Consider the following 24,736-nt stretch of genomic DNA (forward strand, 5'->3'; position numbering starts at 1 on the left):
TTACCAAACCAGGCCATGAGGGGCATTATTACTAAATAGGGCCATGAGGGGCATTACTAACAAAAGGGGTCATGAAGGGTGCTATTATGTAATGGGGCATTACTACTCAACAAGGCTATGAGGAGTATGATATAAAACGGGGTCATGGGGGGCGTTATTGTGAATGGCGCCATGAGGGGCATTATCACTTAAAGATACTCTGTCACCTACTTTTAGCCCTATGAGCTCAGCTTCTGGGCTAGAAGTAGGTAACCCGCTGCGTCCGGGGATGTTATACTTACCTCCCCTGTTGTTCCCCCGGTGTCAGCGCTGCAGTGCATTGAGCGGCGCTGCTAAGTAGTCCTCCCGCTCTAATTTTATAATGGGCGGACTACTTAGCATGGAGCGGCAGCTTCCAGCCCTGACACCGGGGGAACGACGGGGAGGTAAGTATAACAATCACATCCCTGGACTCAGCGGGTCACCTACCTTTAGTCCATAAGCTTAGCTGATTGGGCTAAAAGTAGGTGACAGATTCCCTTTAATGGAGGTCATGAGGGGCTCTTAAAGGGCTTTTAAGGGTAAGTACCATTGCTGATCTATCCCCAGGGTGGCTCATTGGCTGAGGTCCACCGCTCAGGACTTTGGCCGAACAGTCGGTTGGGTGTTTGCTGCCAGCGCTGGAACACACATAGGTATGGAGCGATTGCTCCACCCCGGGTAGTGGCTGGCGCTGGTAACTGCAGGTGCAGCTCATTAAGATCGCTCTGTGAGAGCTACGGAAGCAGCACTCGGCTCTTTCTGACCGGGGTTGAGCCGAACAGTCCGGTTTTCCTATCTCGGCCATGACAAGCTGGTCATGACAAGATAGGAACACCCCTTTAATGTCAGGACGCTGTGTATAAGGGAGTCCCACAAGTAGTCCTTATCTGCAGATCCCCTCATAATACAGGACCTCAACACCCCGCTCTGCGCACAGAGTCCGGACTTTATGGTCCAGAGCAGTGGCGCCTGCAGCTGGACAAGAGATGGGCATGAGGGGCCGAACCCAAGTCTGCACCTTAAACTGGCACTGCGAAGGGGCCCTGCGGGGGGGGGGGGGTATACAGACTGCCGGGGGCTGAATATATTTTTCTGTCCCTGCTTATGACATGCTAGGCCATGACTTCAGAAAGACCCCTAGGATCGGCCATCGATGTGTGATCAGTGGGGGCTGACCCCGGGGTGCGGCACTCATGGGAGTCGCGGGCCCCATTATTATTCACATAGGCTCAATGGCCGTCCCTGACGTTTTGGTTTGAAATGTGGGGAAAAAATGCTATTTTCCCCATTACGCAGCTAATTCGAAAAATTATGAAAAGTGGGTGTGGTCACCGAAATGTAGGCTATAAATGGCACAAATCTACACCTGGTCATGTGCCAAATTAATTTTTAAAACATGCTAAAAGTGAACCGTGCCAGCCAATCACAGTGTACTTTATTCATTCACTGCCAGCCTGCTCTTTCCCTATTGGTCAGAAATATGAAGCCAGCATCTTGTCTTTTCCAATTGGCTGAGGAGTCAAGCCTGCAACCAATCACAAGGAAGTTCATTCATTCTGCCATACTACGAACTTTGCTATTTCTCCATTGGTCCGTGAAGTCATCTTGGTAGCCAATCAGACTAACGCTTACTCATTCACGTGTCTGTCAGAGACCTCTTCCTGCTGGTTGGAGGAGTGAAGCCCACAGCCAATCAGAGGCAAGTTCATTCATTCTGCCTCGCTACCAGTCTGATATAACTCCATTGGTCAGCGAAGTCATCAAAGCAACCAATCAGAGTAAACGAGCTGTTCTTTGATTGGCTGCCCGGTATTTCACCTGTCCCGTTGTATCCCCCGTGGCGGAGTAATGAACACTGCGCCTCCCTCAGTAGCACAAGGTCTGAGGTGAGAGTGGAGGTTAAACTTCACCGTTTACCCCGCCTCACGGTCAGGGCGCCTCGGGACAATAAAGCCTACGAAAGCATAGGATGCTGGGACTTGTAGTATAGTAGTTTATGACGAGTTAATGCAGCCTTAGTTTTTTTTTTTACCGTTTGTGTTAATAAAACTTTATTTAGAGCGCACAGAATGGATCTAGGACGTGAAAATGTAGGGAAAAAGAAAACATCCTACATTTTCTGAAGCCTTGGCTGGAACTTGCCCATCACAAATATGGCCGCCGCGGCCTCTGCAACGACGTATCTCATTCCTCGCATTCAAAATTTCTGTTGCGCCCCCGAGGGCGTCTTCCTGTCTCCCGTCGAAAAAGCCTCGGTCCCCGCCCTGTCAAAACTAGCAGCCCCTGCCGTCCTCCCGTCCGCAGCCTCCCCGCCCTCTGCCGCCGTCCTCTCGCGAGAGGGAGCGATATTTCCGGTGTTGTGAATGTCTCCCCACCGAGGAACATGGCGGCCAGCATCCGCGCCCGCTCCCTCCGGCACCTCAGGATAAGAGGTAACCGAGCAGGGTGGGGTTCTGGAGGTCTGCGTCCGGGCGGGAGAGGAAGCTGGGGGATGAGGGGACACAGTAGGGACAGACAGCCCAACCCCCCCGGCCGCAGCCCTCTTGGTATCTCCCGGGTGGGGGGCATCATAGGTGTGTGCCTTCCCCTGCCAGCAGCCCTGCCCCGCGCCCCTGTGCCCAGCCCCCTCCCTGGCAGATGTTTACCTGTCATGTCCTCTGATGCCCGGCTGGGCGCTTCCTCCCTGTGCCAGGACAGGTGTCACCTCTTCCCAGTGCTCTGTAGCCATGACGACACCCGCTGCTGCCCATGGATCAGTGCCACGCAGTATGTCGCCGCTACCCCACCGCAACTTCCGTGTGACGGGGACGCGGCGGTGAAAAATGCCATCAGGGATGTAAAAAGGTTCATATGACTTGGCGGCGTCCGTCCGAAGGGCCGGCACACGCTGAAGTCGCAGGATGGCATCGGGCGAAACGGCCCATTTAGGACAATGGAAGGGGTATTTATACGTCTGACATATATGGCGGGTCCGTAGAGCAGCGGTCAGCGACGCTCCGGCTGTAGGGACACCACAACCTCCCGCCGCTCCCGATGCAGCGGTCAGCGACGCCCCGGCTGTAGGGACACCACAACCTCCCGCCGCTCCCGATGCAGCGGTCAGCGACGCCCCGGCTGTAGGGACACCACCACCCCCCGCCGCTCCCGATGCAGCGCTTGTCCGATCCGTGATTGCCCGCTGAGTATAAGTCGGGTAAAAACGTCCTCGAGACGGGAAAGCGGTTAAGATGACTGGTATTGGGTGACCCAGGTAGCCGCAGTGTCCGTCCGTCCTACGGGGTGGGTGGTGTCATTGTGGTAAATTGTTGGTTCATGCTAAAGTCGCAGGACGGTGCTGGAAGGAATATCCCCATTAAGGCGATGGAAGCTTAAAGGGACACTTCTACATATTTACCATGAAAGTCATCCGTGGCACAGCGGTGGTGCCCAGCTGATCCAAACCACCCCAGCCGCTTCCTGATGCCATTTTTGTCTAATTTGAGGGCGCCGCGCTATCCGTTAATTAGAATAAAAAGGTCCAGATGACTTGGATTTGGTGACGACACGGGGTGCAGGTGGCCGAGGATCTGCCCGGAGCTGCGGGGCCTGTGTTGTCATGACGAATTGTTGGATTGAGCTAAAGTTGCAGGATGGCGGTGGGAGAAATGGCCCATTTAAGACAATGGAGGCTTAGAGACATTTCTATGTATGACCTTTATGGGATCCCCAATAGACCAGCGGTCCGCACCCTGTAGTGCCCCAGCGGTCCGCACCCTGTAGTGCCCCAGCGGTCCGCACCCTGTAGTGCCCCAGCGGTCCGCACCCTGTAGTGCCCCAGCGGTCCGCACCCTGTAGTGCCCCAGCGGTCCGCACCCTGTAGTGCCCCAGCGGTCCGCACCCTGTAGTGCCCCAGCGGTCCGCACCCTGTAGTGCCCCAGCGGTTGGAGAGCCCATCAACATGTTGTTCAGACGGGCTGCTTGTTGCCATTAGGGTAGCTGTGGGGTGTGCCCGGTGTGGGTGCTGTCATAGTGAAGGGTTGGTTAAAGTTGCAGTACGGTGCGCAGAGAGATGCCTCATTTAAGACAAGAGAGGCTTAAAGGGGTTGTCCCGCGCCGAAACGGGTGTTTTTTTTATTCAATAGGCCCCCCGTTCGGCACGAGACAAACCCAAGGGATGGGTTAAAAAAAAAACATTTAGGACTTACCCGAATCCCCGCGCTGCAGCGACTTCTTCCTTACCTTACCAAGATGGCCGCCGGGATCTTCACCCACGATGCACCGTGGGCTCTGTGCGGTCCATTGCCGATTCCAGTCTCCTGATTGGCTGGAATCGGCACACGTGACGGGGCGGAGCTACGAGGACCAGCTCTCCGGCACGAGCGGCCCCATTCACCAGGGAGAAGACCGGACTGCGCAAGCGCGTCTAAAAACGCCAGAAGACATCAGAATTTAGACGGCACCATGGAGACGAGGACGCCAGCAACGGAGCAGGTAAGTGAATAACTTCTGTATGGCTCATATTTAATGCACGATGTATATTACAAAGTGCATTAATATGGCCATACAGAAGTGTATACCCCCACTTGCTTTCGCGGGACAACCCCTTTAAAGGGATAGTTCTATATATTTACCATAAATGTCAGCATCCTACAGCTGTTGCAAAACTCTGACTACCAGCCGCTTCCTCCTGCAACTTTTACCAGATCCGCCTGCGGAGTATAGAAATGCCATTGAAAAGGAGAAAAGGTTCAGATCACCTGGGGTTCAAAACTGAAAACCCCTTTAAGACAACAAGAGCTTAAAGGGATATTTAGAAGTATAACACTTATGGCGTATCCTTAGAACAGCGATCTGTAACCTGCAGCGCCCCCAGCTGTCTGAAGACCACTTCCTAACTGTGACTTTTGCCGGATGCTATTGGCGCATTCAGTATAAATCCATACAATGTTATTGAGTTGGGAGAAAGCTTCGGACGTGCTGCCACTCAGTGATCGGGTAGCCGTGGCATCTGCCCCGTGGTGTCCTAATGAAGGATTGGTTAAAGTTGCAGTATGGTGCCCAAAGAAGTATCCCATTCACAACAATGGAGGCCTACTGGGATAGTTCTATGAATGCCGTTCAGGGTGGATCCATAGAGCAGTTACCTGTTACCCATGGCGTGCCCGCTGTCTGCTACCTCCCTGCAACATTTACCTGATTTAAGGCTGCCGCTCAGTATGAAAATGTCATTAAGAGTGAAAAAAAGGTTCCGATTACTTGTATTTGTAGACAGTATGCAGCACAAGAATCCGTTCCACCCATTGCGGAGGGGAGTTCTCATGAGAATGAAGGGTCGGTTCAGAGCGAAGTTGCAGGATGGCGCCAGGCGAAATATCCCATTTAAAAACCGTGGCTTTGAGGCATATATATATATATATATATATATATATATATGAATGACCTTTATAGAGCAGCGATGTGTGACCTCTGGCACAGTAGATGTTGTAAGCCTACATCTGCCCGCCGAGTCCTGGCCGCACCTATTACTCTGCAACTGCGCCAATCTTAGATGGGGCAATAGGCTGGACACCAAAGCCAGAGGGGACGACGCGGGAGAGAGCCGTCTGCATGTGTGCTGTGCTCTCTAATGACCTTCATGCTTCCCGTCTTTTTGGCGAGACGTATGGCGCTGCACGCAGTGTTATTCCTTTCCAGTAGTGGGAACATAACCGCCTGTAGCGTCTGCACTGCCGTCACCAGGGGGCAGTACTCCGATGTTAGTCACTTGCACCACAAACGTGTTTGGATGTGACAATCATTGCTGGAAGGGCGCAACGTAAATCTAAGGGCTCGCTGACACGGGCGGATGTGTACTGCGCGATACGTGGGGCTGAAAGCCCATTGGACCACTCGCACCACTTATCACACGGGCGCTCACGTAATATGCGGTAATCATACGCCCTGTGGACCAACTTCACTTGGGCAGTCGCAGTATCTGGCTGTGAAACTCGCTCCGATATTGCATTGAAGAACGTGGGATCTCCCTGCAGGCGCAAGGCGGTTTTGGGTCTACAAGTCTTGCATCACTTCGGGGGAAGTAGCGATCCCCCTCCTCTGCTGCAGCGGAGGATCGCGGACTGTATCCTGTTTTCGGTGGGTAACCTCACACCGCACTCATGTACCCCTAGCGGGCGATGCTGCCACCGGCCCCATTGACAACAATGGGTGATGCCTGGGCACGCCCAAAGGTAGGACGAAGCGGGCAAACATCACTCGTGTATGGCCCCGCCCAGAAGAATGGGGGTCATATTTGTGCGCCTCGGAACCACAAATCGTGCGTGAGATTCTCGTCCGTGTGAAGCCGGCCTTGGGACGCCCGTCAGGGTTTTTCCGTCTCTGCTCTGTTTTTGGAGGAAATAAGGATAAATAAGAGTTATAATTCTTGAGAGTAGGGATAAAAAAACAAGAATAAGGCCTCCTTCCCACGAGCGTGACGGGCTCCGCCGCGTAATATTACGCTGTGAAGCCCGTCACGGCGCCCCCCAGAGCCCCTATACTTACCTGCGGGAGATAGCGTGAAATCGCTTCCCCGCCCACCACCGCCGCGTCACCGAGCGTGTCACGTGACGCGGCCGGCCGTGTCACGTGACGCGGCCGGCCGCGTCATTTGGCGTCAGATGACGCGCGGCGGTGGGCGGGAAAGCGTTTTTTCACGCTATCTCCCGCTGGTTACAGCGGGAGATAGCGTGAACGGACGGCTTCCATTGACTGCAATGGAAGCCGTCAGTGCGTACAGCCCGTCCTCACCCGCAGAAAATAGAGCATGCTGCGGGTGAGGACGGGAGAAATCGCGGTGCGTAATTCCGCACTGGAATTACGCATCGTGAGCATTGTGCTATTAGATTCAATAGAACCTAATAGCTGCGGGCAACGCAGCGGATTTTCGCCGCGAATTACGCGGCGGAAATCCGTTCGTGGGAAGGAGGCCTTAAGGGGAAAAACTGCAGCAGCGTTGCAGGATCTGTTCACACGTCGTGTAAATGCTGCGATCCTCACATGAGCGATGAACAGATCCCATCCGCACAACATGCAGAGTGGCGCCGCGGGCGGATCATAGGTCAGCAGAATGTCCATTTATGCTGCTGATTGGCATCGTGGATTTCACACTTTCAAATAAGGTGGTGAACTGAACTCCATAGTGGCCCTGGTAGTGATGGGGTCCCCCATTGTGGCCCCATAGAGGGATAGCGGCGCCAGTAGTAATAAGTGACCCCCACCACAACTGGCCCTCGGCTGGGCAGCATCCCTTACAGGCGCTCCACTCACCCAGCCTGCCGCTCTGGTCCGACGGCATCCGCTGCTGAGTCTTTGAGCGCTGACCTCTACCCTCCGCGCCTGCGCTGCTGGGGGGAGACGGCTGTCACAGACTCTCCGCTGGCCGGAGCTGCAGGCTGGGTGAGTCGAGCGCCTGTTAGTGTGCTGCACAGCTGGCGGGCCACATAAAATGAGGTGGTGGGCCACATTTGGCCTGTGTGATTCGTGCTTGGCGTGCGACCTAGAGGTCTATATCGCATACTCGCTGTGGAATACTTTCTAGTAATGTCTTAACACTTAAGCTCGCATTTCCCTCGATTCATCCTGCAAACGTCAGAGTTCTCTCACAGAAGGTGGACAGTTGAGCAGCGGACAATCAATCTCTGGAGTGACGAATCACACTACTCCGTCTTCACATGAGATGTCCATACCCGGGTGTGAAGGAGCCGGGGGAACGCCTATTACCTGAGGGCATTGTGCCAACAGTGAAAGGGGGATTCTGGAGACGGGGCAAAACGTTCAAAATTTCCCTAACTTTCCCACTTATTGCCATTATTCCAAACGTCTGTGTAAATCATTAAGCTGTACCTCTTGCTGCCACCGCTGATCTCCTGAAGGCTTCAGACTTCCATGTTATTTAAAATGGCTGCCGGGAGTGCAAAAACTACATCTCCCACAATGCCCCACTGCCAGCGTTCACTACTGTACAAACCATCCCCAATACAGAATATGCAGGCACTGAGCAGCTGACCGGCAACACAGCAGAGCCTACAGGACGTCACCGCTGGATACCAACGGAGAACTAAGGGGGGGGGGGCATACCTGCAGCGTGATAAGGGGGGGCATACCTGCAGCGTGATAAAACTAGTTATAACATTAAACCGCAAAATTACATGTTACTGCCCTATGAAGCGTAGAAACACCAGAACACCCCTTTAAGAACGGTGGAGGTTCCATTATGGTCTGGGGATGGTTTACGTGGCATGGTCATGGTCTGTTGGTTGCAGTGACAAGAACCATGAACACGGAGGGCATTCTAGAGCAGGGTTTCCCAAAGTGTGCTCTCCGGATTGTCAGGGGCTTCGACGGAGGGTCTAGGTCCCCCGCTCTACTCGCCTCTGTAGCGATGTGTGCATATCCTGTAATGAGGAAATAAGCGTGCAGGACCTGTGGTTGGCATAGCAACGCAGATCATATGAGCCAGCTCCACTTATGATCCGCATTGCTATGCCGACCAAAGGTCCTGCACGCTTATTTCCTCAGTACAGGCTTTCCGGACACTGCTACAGAGGTGAGTAGAGCGGGGACCAATGGCAGATTATGATTGGAGCGACCGCCCTGGGCCCTAGACTCCAAGGGGGCCCACTGCTGTCCGAATTGCCCCTATGCTAAACTCCTCCCTGCATCTGAAAAGCATAGTGGCAGTATGGGACCCTAGTACTATTGGGGTGGCAATAAGGGACCTAATCACTATTAGGGTGGCAATGGAGGACTCTGTTACTACTGGGGCGGCAAAGGGGGGGTCACTATTACTACTGGGGCGGCAAAGGGGGGTCACTATTTCTACTGGGGCGGCAAAGGGGGGTCACTATTTCTACTGGGGCGGCAAAGGGGGGTCACTATTACTACTGGGGCGGCAAAGGGCGGTCACTATTACTACTGGGGCGGCAAAGGGGGGTCACTATTACTACTGGGGCGGCAAAGGGGGGTCACTATTACTACTGGGGCGGCAAAGGGGGGGTCACTATTACTACTGGGGCGGCAAAGGGGGGTCACTATTTCTACTGGGGCGGCAAAGGGGGGTCACTATTTCTACTGGGGCGGCAAAGGGGGGTCACTATTTCTACTGGGGCGGCAAAGGGGGGTCACTATTTCTACTGGGGCGGCAAAGGGGGGTCACTATTTCTACTGGGGCGGCAAAGGGGGGTCACTATTTCTACTGGGGCGGCAAAGGGGGGTCACTATTTCTACTGGGGCGGCAAAGGGGGGTCACTATTTCTACTGGGGCGGCAAAGGGGGGTCACTATTTCTACTGGGGCGGCAAAGGGGGTCACTATTTCTACTGGGGCGGCAAAGGGGGTCACTATTTCTACTGGGGCGGCAAAGGGGGTCACTATGTCTACTGGGGCGGCAAAGGGGGTCTCTATTTCTACTGGGGCCACAATAGAGGGCGCTGTTACTACTGGGGCCGCAACAGGGGGCGCTGTTACTACTGGGGCCGCAACAGGGGGCGCTGTTACTACTGGGGCCGCAACAGGGGGCGCTGTTACTACTGGGGCAGATTTGCTATGGAATTTACAGTAGCTGCAGCAGCAAAGTGGGTGAGATGTAGAAAATGTCATCCACGCGCTGTGGGGAAAAGCTGCGCAAAACCCGTGTGGACACTGACATGAGGTTCGGGATTTAATTCTGCTGCATGTTAATTTAAAATATAATGTATATCAATAGCTGATCCAACGTTGCAGCGTTCCTCCCTGTTGTGATAAGCCATGCCCCAACCCCCCTCCCCCCCTCTTCCTGATCACATCCTCTATGGGGCTCCACTATAAACTTTTGCTTCAAGAAGGGCTCCTTGGTTGAAAAAGTTTGGGAACCGCTGTTCTAGACAAGAAGGTGCTGTGGACAATGTGGCAATACTCTGGGAATGGTCGGCCATACTTCCAACCAGACACCGCACCTTGTCACAAACACAGCGCTGTTTTACGTTAGTTTGAGCATAAAGATGTCCCAAGTTCGGACTGGATGCAACCTGAACCCGACCGAACATCTCTGGGATGAACTGGAATGTCTAGTCAGGAAATATGAACAGCGTCCAACGTCTTTGGGAGAACTCGGCAGACATTTGCAGGATGAATAGAGGGAAATATCAGCTGAAGTGTATCAGACGTTAGTAGACAGTATGTCACGGAGGGTATCTGATGTCATTAGGGCCAATGGAGCCCCACTAAGTATTAACATATGGAGGTAAATACTACTTGTGATTCTTGCTCAGGGGTCCAACTACTTTTGGTAGGAAAGTGTAATATAGAGTTATTCGCTAGCGGCATCATATAGTAACATGCGGGGTCCGTGATCTGTGGTGTCGTACAGGGATCGGCACTGGCGTGTGCGTGCGCCTCAACTATTAAGAGAGCTGTGACTTTAGGAGCCGAGTAGGAGGGTGCAGTGAAGGTAGCATCTTCTGGAGGACTGGGGGCGCTGATGTAAAGGGGGGGAAACCAACCGAGGAGGAAACTTTGTCTAATGATGATTCCTTTATTTTTAGGTCGAAATGACAGTGGGGAGGAGAACGTCCCTATAGATCTCAGCAGAGGTAAGATTTCACACCGTCGGCTATGTTGTATGCGTTTTGTAAAGCCCCAGATTCGGGTCAGTCATTATTTAACATCCTCCTTAAAGGGGTTGTTCAGTTGTAAACTACTGATGGCTTAGCCTTGGATTAGGCCATCGATATTTGATTGGCGGGAGTCTGCGGCACCGGATCTCTACTGATCAGCTGTTCTCCAATACGTACATGCAGGAAACAGACAGCTCCATTTCCACTGGAGTGGTCAGGCTTGGAATTGCAGGTCATTCACTTCGATGTTAGCTTTACCTGTAATACAAAGCCTGACCACTACAGTGGGAGCAGAGCTGTCTGCTTACTGCAGAAATCAGCCCAGTGCATGAGTATATGGGCTCAGAGAACAGCAGATCGGCAGGGTTCCCTAATGGCGGCCCCACGTCAATCTACCGGCCCTGAGTGTACACCATCAATAGTTTACAACTGGACAGGAGTTATCGGCACTTCACATGCAAACGTGGGACATTTTTATTACACTTTAGTGTCGGTTATAGCTGGTGTTCAGCTTTATACAGAACCTGACTATGGTGTTCTGTCTGATTCAGTAGATCCGCAGAGTTCTGGGTATTGCAGGTATTATGAAGGGGCTTTCCATGCAATATACGATTGATGACGTATCCTCCAGATAGATCATCGTTAGTTGATTGGCTGCGGTCTACCGCTCGGGAGCTGATAGAGCATCCACTGGTAGCACCGCATTACACAGGGGTTGGAGTGGAAACTGCTGCTCCAATTCCTGTGTAGTGGTCAGCGCTTGTAACTGCAGGCTGGGCTCTCATTAAAAGCAAGGGAAGCTGCGAATGCAATTACGAGCAGCAGCAATTACACAGGGGGCGGAGCAGCAGCAGCTTCCGCGCCGACCCCTGTGTAATGCGGTGCTACCAGTGGATGCTCGATCAGCTGATGAGCCAAGATCCCGAGTGGTAGACCACAGCCAATCAGCTATCGAGGCCCAATCCTGAGGACACGTCATCAATAGTATTCTCCTGGAAAATCCCTTTAAGAAGGTCAGTATAACGTGCAGCGAGCACATTTCTGCAAGAGCCGTTCAGAGGGGTACTGCATATGAATATACCCCTGGGGGGCAGATGGAAGTTGTAGAGGGGTCGGGTCCGCTGCATGATGCTGCTTAACCCCTTAACTACAGTTTCCCTTCTTTCTGGTGTCTCTTGAAGGGAATGTGCATTATATATCTGTAACTGATCTACACCAGATGGCGACTTGTTTAAAATCAGATTAGAAAAATGTTTTTTTCTGTTTTTGTAGATTTTTGGTTTTTTTACATATTGCTTTTACTGCACAGAGATTCTTTTAGGCAGGGTTCACACAGGGCGGATTCCCGTCGGAAATCTCGCGGTTTGGCCGCAGTAAAAAACGCGAGATTTCCGCCGGGAGAACCACCGCGGTTTAAGCCGCGGCGGCTTTGAAGCGGCCCGGCCGCATGCTTTTCCGTTGCGGACGGCGTTCCCATAGAGGAGAGCGCGGCCGCGACGTAAATAAACAAAAAAACGAAAGTAAACAGACATGCGCAATCTTTTCAAGCGGTTTCGACCGGATTTACCGCAGCGGATTAGCAGTCCCGTGTGGACCAGGTTTCTGAGAAACCTCGTCCACATGGCTGGCTAATCCCGAGATTAGTGGCCGCGGGCGGTTTTGCCGCGGGCGGATCTGCTGCGGCAAATCCGCCCTGTGTGAACCCAGCCTTAGAGATATGCTTTACATCAGAAACCTGGGCCATTGATACAGTGGGCAGGAGGGGAGCCATTGACTTCATTGGGAGAGTGTTTTGGGCATGCTCTGTGACCTGGAGAGGGAGGAGGTGAGCTGTGACATCTCTGGTGGCTCCTGTGTTATCTATGCTATGTCACCTCATTATAATCCTGCCTGTGATGATGGTGAGATGAGGGCTGAGAAGTTTTCTCTGCTGAACAGGAAGTGTCAGACTATTATTAGGCTTAGTGGTTGGTGTGAGAACTGCAGGATTTGAGCTTTTTTTTTTTTTTTTTTTTTTTGTAAACCTAGATTGGGACATCGAAAATTAAAAAAAAAGCATTATTTTAATAAAAAATATTTAAAAAAAAAAGTTGAAGTGGGTTTTCTGAAATGTTAACAGGGCTTAAAATAAAAAAATGTATACTTCTCTATCTTGGCGGCTCCCCATCTAGCGCTGCCCCCCCCCCCCTGGTGTTTCTGAACCCAGAAGAAGCAGCGACTATATATGCAGCAGCCTATTCCTGCTGTCCCCATTAGCTGGAGGAGCTCCTGACTCCTACAAGGCAGTGTAGTATTAGAGGCCACCCCTTTCAGAATACACGTCTTGTGGCGATCAGCTGATTGCTGTGGTGCCCACTACCGCCACCCCTGATAGCTGGTTGTACAGGGGGAGGCAGCCAGGCGTTTCCGCTGCAGTTGCTGTGGGGTAAGTGTATTACATCACCATAATTCAGATGAATGTCCGTCTATGTAATATAGGCGCGGTTGAGCCCACCGAAAAGGGACTTGTTTCTACATGGCGGAGTTCTGGTCTTGGACCCACCACTGTGTCTCAGAACAGAGAGCTGCTCAGTAAGAGCGGTTCCTGTTTTGGAGGAACTTCTGCCATCTTGCTAGAACAGGACAGATGTTCACGTGATTAGTAGGGCGCTGCTGGGGGTGCTGAGAGCGGGTCCCAGGGGGTGATCAGCTATTCGCCCCAGGTACCTATTCTGGGAGTGGTTTGTCATTTTCACACAAGCCCTTTAAAGGCTCTGCCCACCGTTACACCCAAACTTTTCTTCTAGTGTTCCAATAAAACCTATTGGAGCAGTAACAGTGGGGGTCCCTGATGTCCCTGTGATAGGTTTCTTGTTTCTACCAGCAGCGTAGCCATGTTGGCTGTCAGCCGAGTCCATACACCTCTGTATCACTGCGGGGTCCATCTACTTGTCTGAGGGAGATTAGTTCTCCAGAAGGAAGAAAACTTTCTCCAATGCCACCTATTTAATGCACTGCACATCAGCTTTACAGTAGATATACCTATAGGTGGCACTAAAGAGGCAGTTTTCTTCCTCCTCGAAAAGAGCTAATTTGCATATTTTTTTCCCAGGGAGCAGAGCGCGTACCCCAGCTGCATCTCCATAACGAGAACCAGTACTTTCCAACTGTTTGATGGAAAGGAAACTGAGAAAATGAATGGATTCTGGCGGCAGATCTGCACTGAGAGGCTACATATGGCAGTGTCAGTCTGCAGCTAAGCAACCGAGAACGTGCAATCTGTTACCGGCTATTCCTGAAGCTTAATGAGCGTCTGCTATCTAATTGGTGAGCAGCAAAAGGAATGTCACTTTAGTGGTAATGTCGCTGTAATTCACTGGTAATTCTACTACGGACGCATCCTTGGAGCCTAGAACACTGCTTCAGGTGTCTGCTGTTAGTGCCTCATTCCTGGGCCCCACACGACTCATCTGGTCTCAATATCTACGCTCTTGTCTTTAATGGACATGGGGGTTAGGGGTTGTCTCGTCACGGATGGCCCCTATAAAATAAGAGTTGTTCCCCGTGATTGCTGATTTTGCAGGAGGAAGTTTCCGTTCACGGCTCATTTTCTCTACAGCGGCCACTATAGGCGAAGTATAGTATTACATGACGCCATTCAGATATTTGACGTAGATGCATTGCGGTTGCCGGAGCAAGAACCATTGCTCGTAAATGGCTGCCTCAAAAAGTTGGCCCTGTCCCCTCCATACATAATATCCTGATACCTCCCCACACCTGCTATATACAACCTGACCGCTTTATACTTCTCTGACCTAATGTCCTGATACATCCCCATACATAATGCCTAGTCCTTGAAGACCACCTCCTTCTCTGCTGTCCTGTAGTCTGCTCCACACCCAACCTTCTAGAAGACTCCTCCCATGCGTTACCTATACTTTGGACCTGATTACCTTAGCGCATCAGACTCTCCGCCATCTTGGAAAACTTCAAAAAGAACCTGAAAACCGACTTCAAGATGAAGAACTACTTGGTTTGAAACGCTTAGCGAGATGCAAGCCTAGCCTGCGGGTCTGCTTGTCCTGTGTCCCTGGTCTTCGCTGCTTTTCATTTTCAGATGGTGAGCCAGTGATGACGTTACTGACACCAGGACCATGTGACTGTGTCGGCCAATCACCAGCCAGTGATTAGCTGTATCAGTCACATGAGCTAGTGTTGTGACATCATTGCTCTTCATCCGGAAGTGAAGTCCAGCGGAGATCGGGGAAGGTGAGAATGTTGTGCAGATTCAGGATACGATGCAGCAGGAGGAGTTACAAAAGTATGCAATATTTATTTAGGAACGAAGAGAATAATGTAATAACAAGTCAGCGGGTATGCTGTTACCGCAGAATCCCTTACTGCTAGCTACAGCTAACTAAATCCTGGAAACGATTGGCGTACAACACGGAGTAACCATAATACCTTCTACAACAATATCAATAATTTTTGGCGAAGTTCAGTCCCGTCACGAATCTTCTTTGAAGGGTTAACTCTAGACAACAATCATCGCAGTCTATAGAAAATGCAATGCATGGAACTCACTTGAATTGTCCCTCCTGTGTAGGCCCATGTAACAATATCTCAGGTCGTGTATACAAGCACTGTAGAGTGAGTGACAGTCTGTTGGCCATAGTGCCCATCAATACAACAGGCCTATTGTTCAGCCAGTAATCTCCCTAATCGTGTGCGCACTTAGAGATTTTACTGAGGCCGGCCTCACTTACAGTATGTTGCGTGGGAATAGTCATTTTGGCCAGTACAGGACCGCTCTAACCCCAAGATTCCTGGTCTCTGTCCAGATGTCCCGCTGGGTTGCAAACACAACACTGACTCTCTTCTCTCTCTTTTGACTCCATCCGTAAGGCAGTTTCCGATCCCTGTCCTTTCTGCAGCCACTTTTTGCAGGCTGTTGCACCCCCTCAACTCTGGCAGCTCACCAGCAAGTTCTCATGGAGCATGCTCCGTCTCATAGCACTAAAATTTTGGAAACGTGGAAATTTTTGTGTACGTTTTGGCACAACTTTGCAATCCATTGTCATAGCAACATTTTAACCCTTTATCGTAACCCCTTACAATTATGTCTTCTGTTATGTTCATACTTTAAGCTGAGACAGTTTTTGAAAAAAATAGATGTATCCGGCTAAACCCTTAAAAAAAAAAAAACTCCAGTTCATTTTTATTTTACTTTTCATAGTAAATTCAATTTTTTTTATATATTTTTTGTGAAATATATTTTTACTTTTGAATAATCAAGTTTGTAAATTTTAATGTTTTTTTTTTTTTATTCCATTTTTATTTTGTAGCTTTCCTTTTTTGTTTCCCGAACCCTCTCCGGTTCTAAGCTTTATTCTATTTTTCATAATGAATAGAGATGAGCGAACGTACTCGGTAAGGGCGATTTCTGAGTACTTCACTACTCGGGTGAAAAGTACTCGGGTGTGCCGGGGGGCAGGTGGGGGGGGCGCGGCGGAGCGGGGGGTAGCAGCGGGGAACAGGGGGGAGCCCTCTCTCTCTCCCTCTGCAACCCCCCTTTCACCCCCGGCGCACCCGAGTACTTTTCACCCAAGTAGTGAAGTACTCGAAAATCGCGGTGCTCGATTGTGAAATCGCCCTTACCGAGTACGTTCGCTCATCTCTAATAATGAAGTAAATGTATATTTTAAAACCGATTCACTTTTTTTTTTTTTTTTTTTTTAAGAGGCACTGCCGTTTTTATTTAGTATTTGTTTTCTAGTTGTGAAGGATTTGGTTTGTAGTTGAACTTTCAGGAACATCTTTCTCTCCCCGAGCCCTTGTATTCGGCCCCGTCGGCTGCAGCGTCTTGATTCCCGGTGTAATGAGTTGTGCTGCGAGAGATTACTGCCCCCGAGACGGTCTTGTGACCCGCGTGCCTGTGCTGCGCGGCGACTGAGTTTTGTGTCTTAGGATATTTCTGACAGCGTTTCAGAAGTTATTTCAGTCACTCAATGACTTGAGGGATAAACGGCTTCCCGTACGGCAGCCGCCTCGTGGAGCGCGCTCTTACATAATGGACGGCCGTCGTTAATGTACCGTCACACCTGGAGAATTAAAGGCATATTTACTACAAAGGCTTTCGGTTCCGCAGCTGTTGATGTGCAGAACAGATTATCGTTGCGCCATTTGCTGTTGTGTCTGCGATAAAGTAATTTTATTGCCGTAGCTATATAAACCAGCAACGCGAAGATGTGGAGTAAGGGGATAAAATTACCCGCAGGCAAAAGGACGTTCTGTTATGGAATGTCAAGAAGCTACGTTTCCCTTCTTTCACACTTGGCTCCCGCTGTGTCCCATGCGGCCGCCGCTCTGGGTTTCCCCTCTGACGTTAGGGTTACAGGCTGCCTCTGTCTGTTTACAGGACATCACATGTGTTGCGGCCAATGACAGAGCTTGATCGCTGAGCTCTGTCATTGGCAGCAGCGATTGTGACGTCCCCTAAAGTGGGCGGGGCTGCAGCCTATAAACACTGCAGCGGAGGACGGAGCACCGGGGCCGGCATATAGTGGGCAGTGGGGGAGGTAATTATATACCTGCTAGTTATTTCACTGCTTGGGAAGCAAGGTTTTATAAAAAAAAAATACACAGACAATCCTTTACCGATCCAGACCGCAGAATTGCTGTGTATTCGGGGATTGTATGGAGGGCGATCGGAGCCGGTCCATACAACGTGCGTGCTGTTACTTACAGCGGACACCGACCAGCAACAGCCGCCATCAGCGTGAACCAGGATTGTGGCTGTTAAACCTTCAAATGCCGCAGTCAGTTTCGAAAGCAGCATTTAAATCCCCTGATCTGAGTTCAGGGTCCCAAACGGCACCCCGCATTTCAGTAGCAAGATGCCATTCGTTTGCCACGAGAGCCTGGGGACTTCTGAAGGCCCCCAGCGCTGCTATGGCTGATTTGCCTATTAAGGCATGCTTTTGGCGCAGCTTGGTAGATTGCCTGTCAGATCACAGTATAATGTAATACTAAGGTATTGCATTACATTATACTGCATGAGGGATCAAATGGTCACAAGTTTAAGTTGCCTGTTGGGACTTAAAAAACAAAAAAAGTGTAAAAAGGAGTAAAGTAACCTCTTATGAGAAAAAAAAGACGTAAAAATGTAAACAATGGACCCTTTTCCTATATTTATAATAAAACAATTAAAAACTAAAATCCGTTTAGTATCGCTGCATCTGTAAAAGTCTGATTTATCAAAGCGATGCATTGTTTGTCTCGCACGGTGAACGTTGGCAGAAAAAATGCACATCATCAGAATTGCACTTTTTTGGTCACCCCGTCTCCAATAGAAGGTTTAAGAAAAAGCTATCAGGAAGTTGTATATACTCCAACACTGTGCCCATAGAAACTGCAGGGCGTCCTGTGAACAACGAGTCCTCACATGACCATGTTGGCGGGAAATAACATTGACTGCCGCCATCTTCTGACTTCTATCCTTTTTTCATTACTTTCCCTTAAATAGATTTTAAATGACATATTTGGGCTCGTCGTAATCGTACTGACCCACAGAATAAAGTTATCTGGACCGTAAAAACAAAACCCACCCAAATAGGGTAAAGGCCGCTCGTCAGGTCCGATCCCACAGAAGAGCGACTGTAGGACAAGTTGCTGGTAAAGTTCCTGCTGGTGGTGATAGAAAGATGTCAGATCACACAGGACATCGCAGCTTGTTGTGTATGGGGTGGCGTAGTGGTAGGCTGGTCAGTGCCCATGTGACCCCTGGCTACTATTAAATAGTTTCTTTTCAAGCGTATTCACAAACGAAAAGGAAATGCCACACAAGATACAAGGGGAATAAAATAAACACCTCGCAAAATATGTCATACCTAATGCAGGAGGAAGTGCGGAACAGGTTAAAGAAGATTAAAATCGATAAATGGTGAGATAGCTAGGCCGCTATACCTAATATTTCTAGACACTATCAAGACCGGTGTAGTACCATTGGATTGGCACATTGCCAACGTGGTTCCAATTTATAAAAAGGGGATCAAAAGTGAGCCTGGTAACTACAGGCCAGTAAGTCTCACTTCAGTAACAGGAAAAATTTTCGAGGGGATTCTGAGAGACGCCATCGATGAGCACCTCAAGGAGAACAAGGGAATAACTCCTCACCAGCATGGATTCATGAAGGGTCAATCATGTCAGACAAATCTGATCAGCTTCTATGATGAAGTAAGCTCTAGGCTGGACCTGGGAGAGTCTATTGATCTCGTATATCTGGACTTCTCTAAAGCATTTGACACCGTGCCGCATAATAGGCTGATATATAAAATGAGGCAGCTCGGATTGGGTGAAAACGTGTGTAATTGGGTAAAGAATTGGCTCAATGATAGAAAGCAGAGGGTGGTAATAAATGGTTCATACTCTGATTGGACCACAGTCGCTAGCGGGGTGCCGCAGGGTTCAGTATTAGGCCCCACTCTGTTCAACATATTTATCAATGACCTGATAGAGGGGCTGCAAAGCAAAACATCAATATTTGCAGATGACACAAAATTATACAAGATAATTAATGCAACGGAGGACAATGTGCGGCTACAAACGGACCTGGATAAGCTGGGGGCTTGGGCAGAAAAATGGCAAATGAAGTTCAATGTTGATAAATGTAAGGTTATGCACATGGGCAGGAGAAACGGATGTCACCAATATACACTAAATGGGGTACTGCTAGGAGAAAGTGATATGGAAAAGGATCTGTGGGTATTAGTGGATAGTAGACTAAACTGGAGTAACCAATGCCAGTCAGCTGCTGCAAAGGCAAATAAAGTCTTGGGGTGCATTAAAAGAGGTATAGGGGCGAAGGACGAGAACATTATCCTTCCACTATATAAGGCACTTGTCAGGCCTCACATGGAATACTGCGCACAGTTCTGGTCACCGGTGCTCAGGAAAGATGTTACAGCGCTGGAGGGGATTCAAAGAAGGGCAACTAAACTAAAACATGGAATGAAGGGACTGGAATACCCAGAGAGGCATCAAAATTGGGATTATTTACTCTAGAAAAAAGACGGCTAAGGGGCGACCAAATAACCATGTATAAGTACATGAGGGGACAATACAAGGATCTCTGCCATGATCTGTTTATACCCAGGACTGTGACGGTAACAAGAGGGCATCCACTACGTCTAGAAGAAAGCAAGTTTCATCACCAACACAGAAGGGGGTTCTTTACTGTAAGAGCAGTGAGACTGTGGAACTCTCTGCCTGAGGAAGTGGTGATGGCAAAATCAATAGAGGAGTTTAAAAGGGGACTTAATGTCTTTCTGGAGAGGAAGGATATTATAGGTTATAAATCTAAGGTTAAGTGTCAATCCTGGTTTACAGGCAGGTAGGAACTATTAGAGGTTGATCCAGGGAACAGTCTGATTGCCATTAGGGAGTCGGGAAGGAATTTTTTTTCCCCAAAAGGGCTAATTGGCTTCTGCTCTGGGTTTTTTTTGCCTTCCTCTGGATCAACAACACAGGAGGCTAGACAGGCTGGACTAGATGGACATTGTCTTCATTCAGCCTTACGAACTATGTTACTATGTTACTGCCAATAGTGCCTATAGTGGGCATGTGAGTATCAGAACTGGACCATGGAGAAATGGAGGAAGGCGCCTGGGCTCATGGATTACATTTTCCATCATGTGGACGGCCGACTGCGTCACCAACCTGGGGAAGAGATGGCGCCGGGATGCACTATGGGAAGAAAAGCCGGCGGGGTAGTGTGATGGGCAATGTCCTGCTGGGTACTTGCGTCCTGGCATCATGCGGATGTGGCACGTCCCACCTACCGAACATTATACAGACAGTGGGACTACCTAACGACAGCGCCCTCTATCAGCCAGAACTCTTCTGCAACAGGACAACGACATCAGGGCATTACTTCAATTTTGGAGATGTCTTCTGAAGATAGTTCTTGACCTCTTTACAAGGTATACCATGTGTAATACATGAGACGGATTAGGACACGTTGCATTGCCACAGACCCTTAGTAGCCTTCATAGACTTACACTGAAACGTCTCCTGAACCTTGACGCACAACCTTACAACCTTCAGCTGGCCTCGGACCCCTCCCGCACGCTGAGGAGGGTGGGGAATTACATAGAATTTGAGTTCCTTTTTTTTTGGCGATCACCATAAACAAGAAGTCTTCAATCTGTTATTGTTGATTTTTTTCACTAGCAAGTTGGACTCTGAAGAAGGGACAGATGAGGAAGTCCCCAAACCTCACTGACCGCAGACAATTAATAGCACTGCTTCCCCCGGGCTTTCCTCCGACTTGTAGAAGTCTTATGGACTTTCCCTTCCCAAACTAGATGTCGCCCCAATGGATGAAGAATCCTGAGACCCCAACTAGTTAATAAAAGCCGCTGCCCTTAACAGTAAAGTAAGCTGAAGTAAAGAGTCTTGTGGAAATGCTGCAGAGAACACTTTATTATCTTCCCTATACCTTTTAGACTGCGTGCTTGGGACTTAAAAGTTGTTTTTTTCAGGACCTTGATATTGGCGGCCTTTCCTTAGATCAGTGGTGTATGACACCCTGCACCCCCATAGACCCAACTGGTTGAAGAGCCTGTGGTAAGTGCCGCATCCCCGGTTTGCCAAGCATAGCGCCATACAATTTGCAGTGGCTATGCCTGTCCATTACAGCTCAGTCCTAGTCACTTGAATGGGACGGAGGTGCATTAAAGAGGTTCTGACATGAAAAAAAAAATTTTACTTACACCTTGCCTGGCCAGGACCGATAGTCAGGCATGTCGCCTCCATCAGGCATCTTCTTCTGTAGCTTCTTGAAGCAGAGCTGGAGCAGTCAGAATGACCGCTTCCTGCTCTGCTCCGTCCGTCAGCCACTTCTGAGGTGAATGGACGGGCACCACGTCACAAGCAGTGCTCTGGGCGGCCCGTCTGTCTTGCAAGTTCTGCGCGTGCGCAGTGGAGAGGCGGCCCATCCTGACTCCTGTCAGAGGGCAGCTGTCTTCTGCGCACAATCCCGGAGGAGTGCGGCTCGTCAGAGGAAGCTGAAAGCCTGCTGGGAGATGACCCCGCGGCAGAACAAGAACAACACAAAAAGGTAAGCATTAGGTTTTTTATGCTTTAGCAGCCGAAAATCGTGGGGTCCCTGTGTCCATTAGGCAGACCATTAGCATAAAAACCTGATTCGTGTCAGAACCCCTTTAAAAGAGTTTTCCGGGGTTTTAGTTATTTTTTTTTCTTCAAAGACCAGCTCAGCCTGCAGTACCAACGTAAAGCAAGATGTATTCTCATACCCCGTGCCCTCGCTGCTCCCGCGCCCTCGCTGCTCCCGCGCCCTCGCTGCTCCCGCGCCCTCGCTGCTCCCATGGAACTAGCAATGAAGTCACCAACACCAGGTATATGTGACCGAGGCAGCCGATCACCGACTCACTTCATCTGATGATTGGCTGAAATGGTCATGTGATTTGGTGTTGAACATTAGAGCTGTGCACCAGGTGGCGGGGGGTGCTGAGGTAAGCACCACGTGTTGGAACAGCAGGCTGAGCTGGTCTTTGAGAAGAAAAAAAAACGGTCCGCGGACAACCAATTTAACCTGCAGTACCGAGCACAACCACTACAAATGTACGACACCATGCCTGGTAAGCAATAAAGGGGCCACGGTGCATGCTGGAGTGCTGTGGCCACTTCAATCAGCTGGTGCTAGGATTCGGACCCCCACCAATCTGATACTGATGGCCCATCCGAAGGATAAGTCATCAAAATCCCAGAAATACCCCTTGACCAGAGAGGTGGTGCCAAGTGGCATGGTTCTCCTACTGCCAACAGTGCCATGGGGAGGGCTGCTGTTGTAGCCAGGTGCCTTACAGCTGGAGACGGCCTGGATTACAATATGATACGGAATAGGATCAAGTAAGGAATTGTCAGCATTTCCATTTTTTGTGTATCCTCTACATTTTTGTGTTCCCTTTAACCCCTTAATGATGAAGCTTTAATGAGTCCTAATGCTGAAGTTGTAGCGTCGCAATATTGGAAGTCGGAGCTTAGGACAGTGAAACCACTTGTCAACCTTCATGTTAGATGTCCCTGTTCCTTAAAGTCCCAGGTGTTCTCGTATTGGACGGGCATCTAGCTGTGCGGGAGGAACCACGTCAGGGACATTTGGAAACACGGTTTCCGGTAAAAGTTAACTGTAGGCGCTTCAGTAAGTCTATAGCCTGCCGGGATGTCCTCGCTCCCGTTATCTGCTACATGCAGTTTTCAGCTTAACTCCCGGAGGTTGGTTAGTTCAGGAATGGCAGTCGCCTTATAACCTGCAGGTATTGAGGTCTCGTTATGTGGCCACAGCTCATTTACATAAATGACTAATAAGTGTCATTCTTAGAAATGGCTATTGGTGAATTTCCGACCTCTCGGTGTCAGTAGAGCGTATGATTGAAACCAGCTGCAATACTAGATAGTAGCATGGGGTTTTACTCTTGTGGTTGGCTATGGTTGAAGTGTCTTCGCTTCTACGGCTCTGCAAAGTTTAATTGTGCCTGTGTCGCCGTGTTTCTATATGAATAGTCTGGACGCCTCTTGTGAGGGGTAACTAGAGGTTTAACACAGGGAGCAAAACATCTTGAGTGGGCCCCAAACCGAGAGGACGCATGTGTATGGCTGCAGAGGTGCTATCTAATCGTAGTAGTTAGACAAAGCCCAATATTACCGCCATACGCTGACCATACAGTAGTAGTTATCGGCACACTGCAGAGCGTATAAGTGATGACAGTACCGATAAATGCAGTGATTCACTTGTCTGACTGGAGTCATTCACTCTTACTGTGTTTTCCATCCGGCCCAGACCTCTATGATGACTTCTATCCAGTCTCCGTAAAGACAACATTGACATATTTTACTCCTCTCTTTTTCCAGTACCCTCCCTAATTACCTACCTATACAAATGTTCAACCTTACTGCTACTCCAAATTCTGCCCCTATTACTGTACCAGCTGTTTTGCACGATGCCCCCCAAATGTTGTGCTTTAAATGTAATGTCATGATACCAATCATGCCAAACACATTTACTAAGCCTGGCGTTTACAACGTGGGGCTTAGTATATTTTTCCCCATCGCATGTATTAAGCATGTAACTGGCAGCTCCGAGCACCTTCACATATCTGGTCCTGGTTGGAACAACGTGGACATTTCTGGCAGAATTTACACCCAAAAGTGGCAAGGCCAGCCCAGAAGGCTGAGAAGTTGCAACATTTTTGCAAGCAGTTCTTGCACCACATTTAGCAAATTTTTGCATCAGTTTTCTAGTGTTAAGCTTTATTAAAGGTCCCCCATAGTGCCCTATATTGTGCCCCAGGCAATAATAGTGCACCACACAGTAACGGTGCCATCTTTTGTATACCGCAGAGCAATAGTGATCTTCAGTGCTGCACACAGTAATAATTCACCTTTTGCGGCCCCGCATTGTAATAATGCCCCCTTTTTGCCCCTTGGAAATAGTAATTCATCCTTAGTGCCTCCTAAAAAGTACTAATGCCCCCAAATGCACTATTAATTAGTAATGCCCCCTGGTTGCCCCAAAACATAACTTGTGCCCCAGGAAAAAAAAAAAAGAGCCAAACTTTGACAAGGGCAGATGCACCACTAGCCTGGTGCAGGAGGTATGATTTCGGCATGTGGACCTTCTGTCCATGGTACCAGCTTTCTGTTGGCTCAACAGGACGTCTACGAGACGGAGTATGGTAGGTTGGGAGCTTATGGCTTTCTGCTATACGTGAGGTTCACCTGGAAGAACCAGTAGCCCCCACCATTTAATTGGGCTTTGGACCGTCCTCTCCTCTGGTTGCACCATTACAAGCTGGTACACTGCAGTCATTGGTAAAATTATGGAACTACCACTAATCTGCTAGCGCCAGGAAAAATAAGACACCATCTTGGTCCAGGATTCCAAGATCGTCTCGCTACCAAGGCCTTATACAATACAGGGGGGTCATACCGGTGCAATATACTTATTCAGGGGGTGTCTGTACCGTGTAGTGCACCATGCGGTCTTACAGCCTATTGATTGTGCCCAAGTGATTAGATCAGGCGTCTGCACCTTCTAAGTCCTCG

General features: G+C 49.7%; 1 protein-coding gene across 1 annotated transcript in view; it reads left to right on the forward strand.

Moving 5' to 3' along the window:
- Positions 1-2,329: 2,329 nt before the first annotated feature.
- Positions 2,330-24,736, forward strand: part of RICTOR (RPTOR independent companion of MTOR complex 2) — a 103,231-nt gene continuing 80,824 nt past the window's right edge. The window contains exons 1-2 of the mRNA XM_066602402.1: positions 2,330-2,453; positions 10,559-10,606. Coding sequence (XP_066458499.1) covers positions 2,405-2,453; positions 10,559-10,606 — 97 coding nt within the window. The 5' untranslated portion in view covers positions 2,330-2,404. The remainder of the gene's footprint in view (positions 2,454-10,558; positions 10,607-24,736) is intronic.

This window comes from Eleutherodactylus coqui, chromosome 5, assembly GCF_035609145.1.
Source record: "Eleutherodactylus coqui strain aEleCoq1 chromosome 5, aEleCoq1.hap1, whole genome shotgun sequence".
Classification (NCBI taxonomy): Eukaryota; Metazoa; Chordata; class Amphibia; order Anura; family Eleutherodactylidae; genus Eleutherodactylus; species Eleutherodactylus coqui.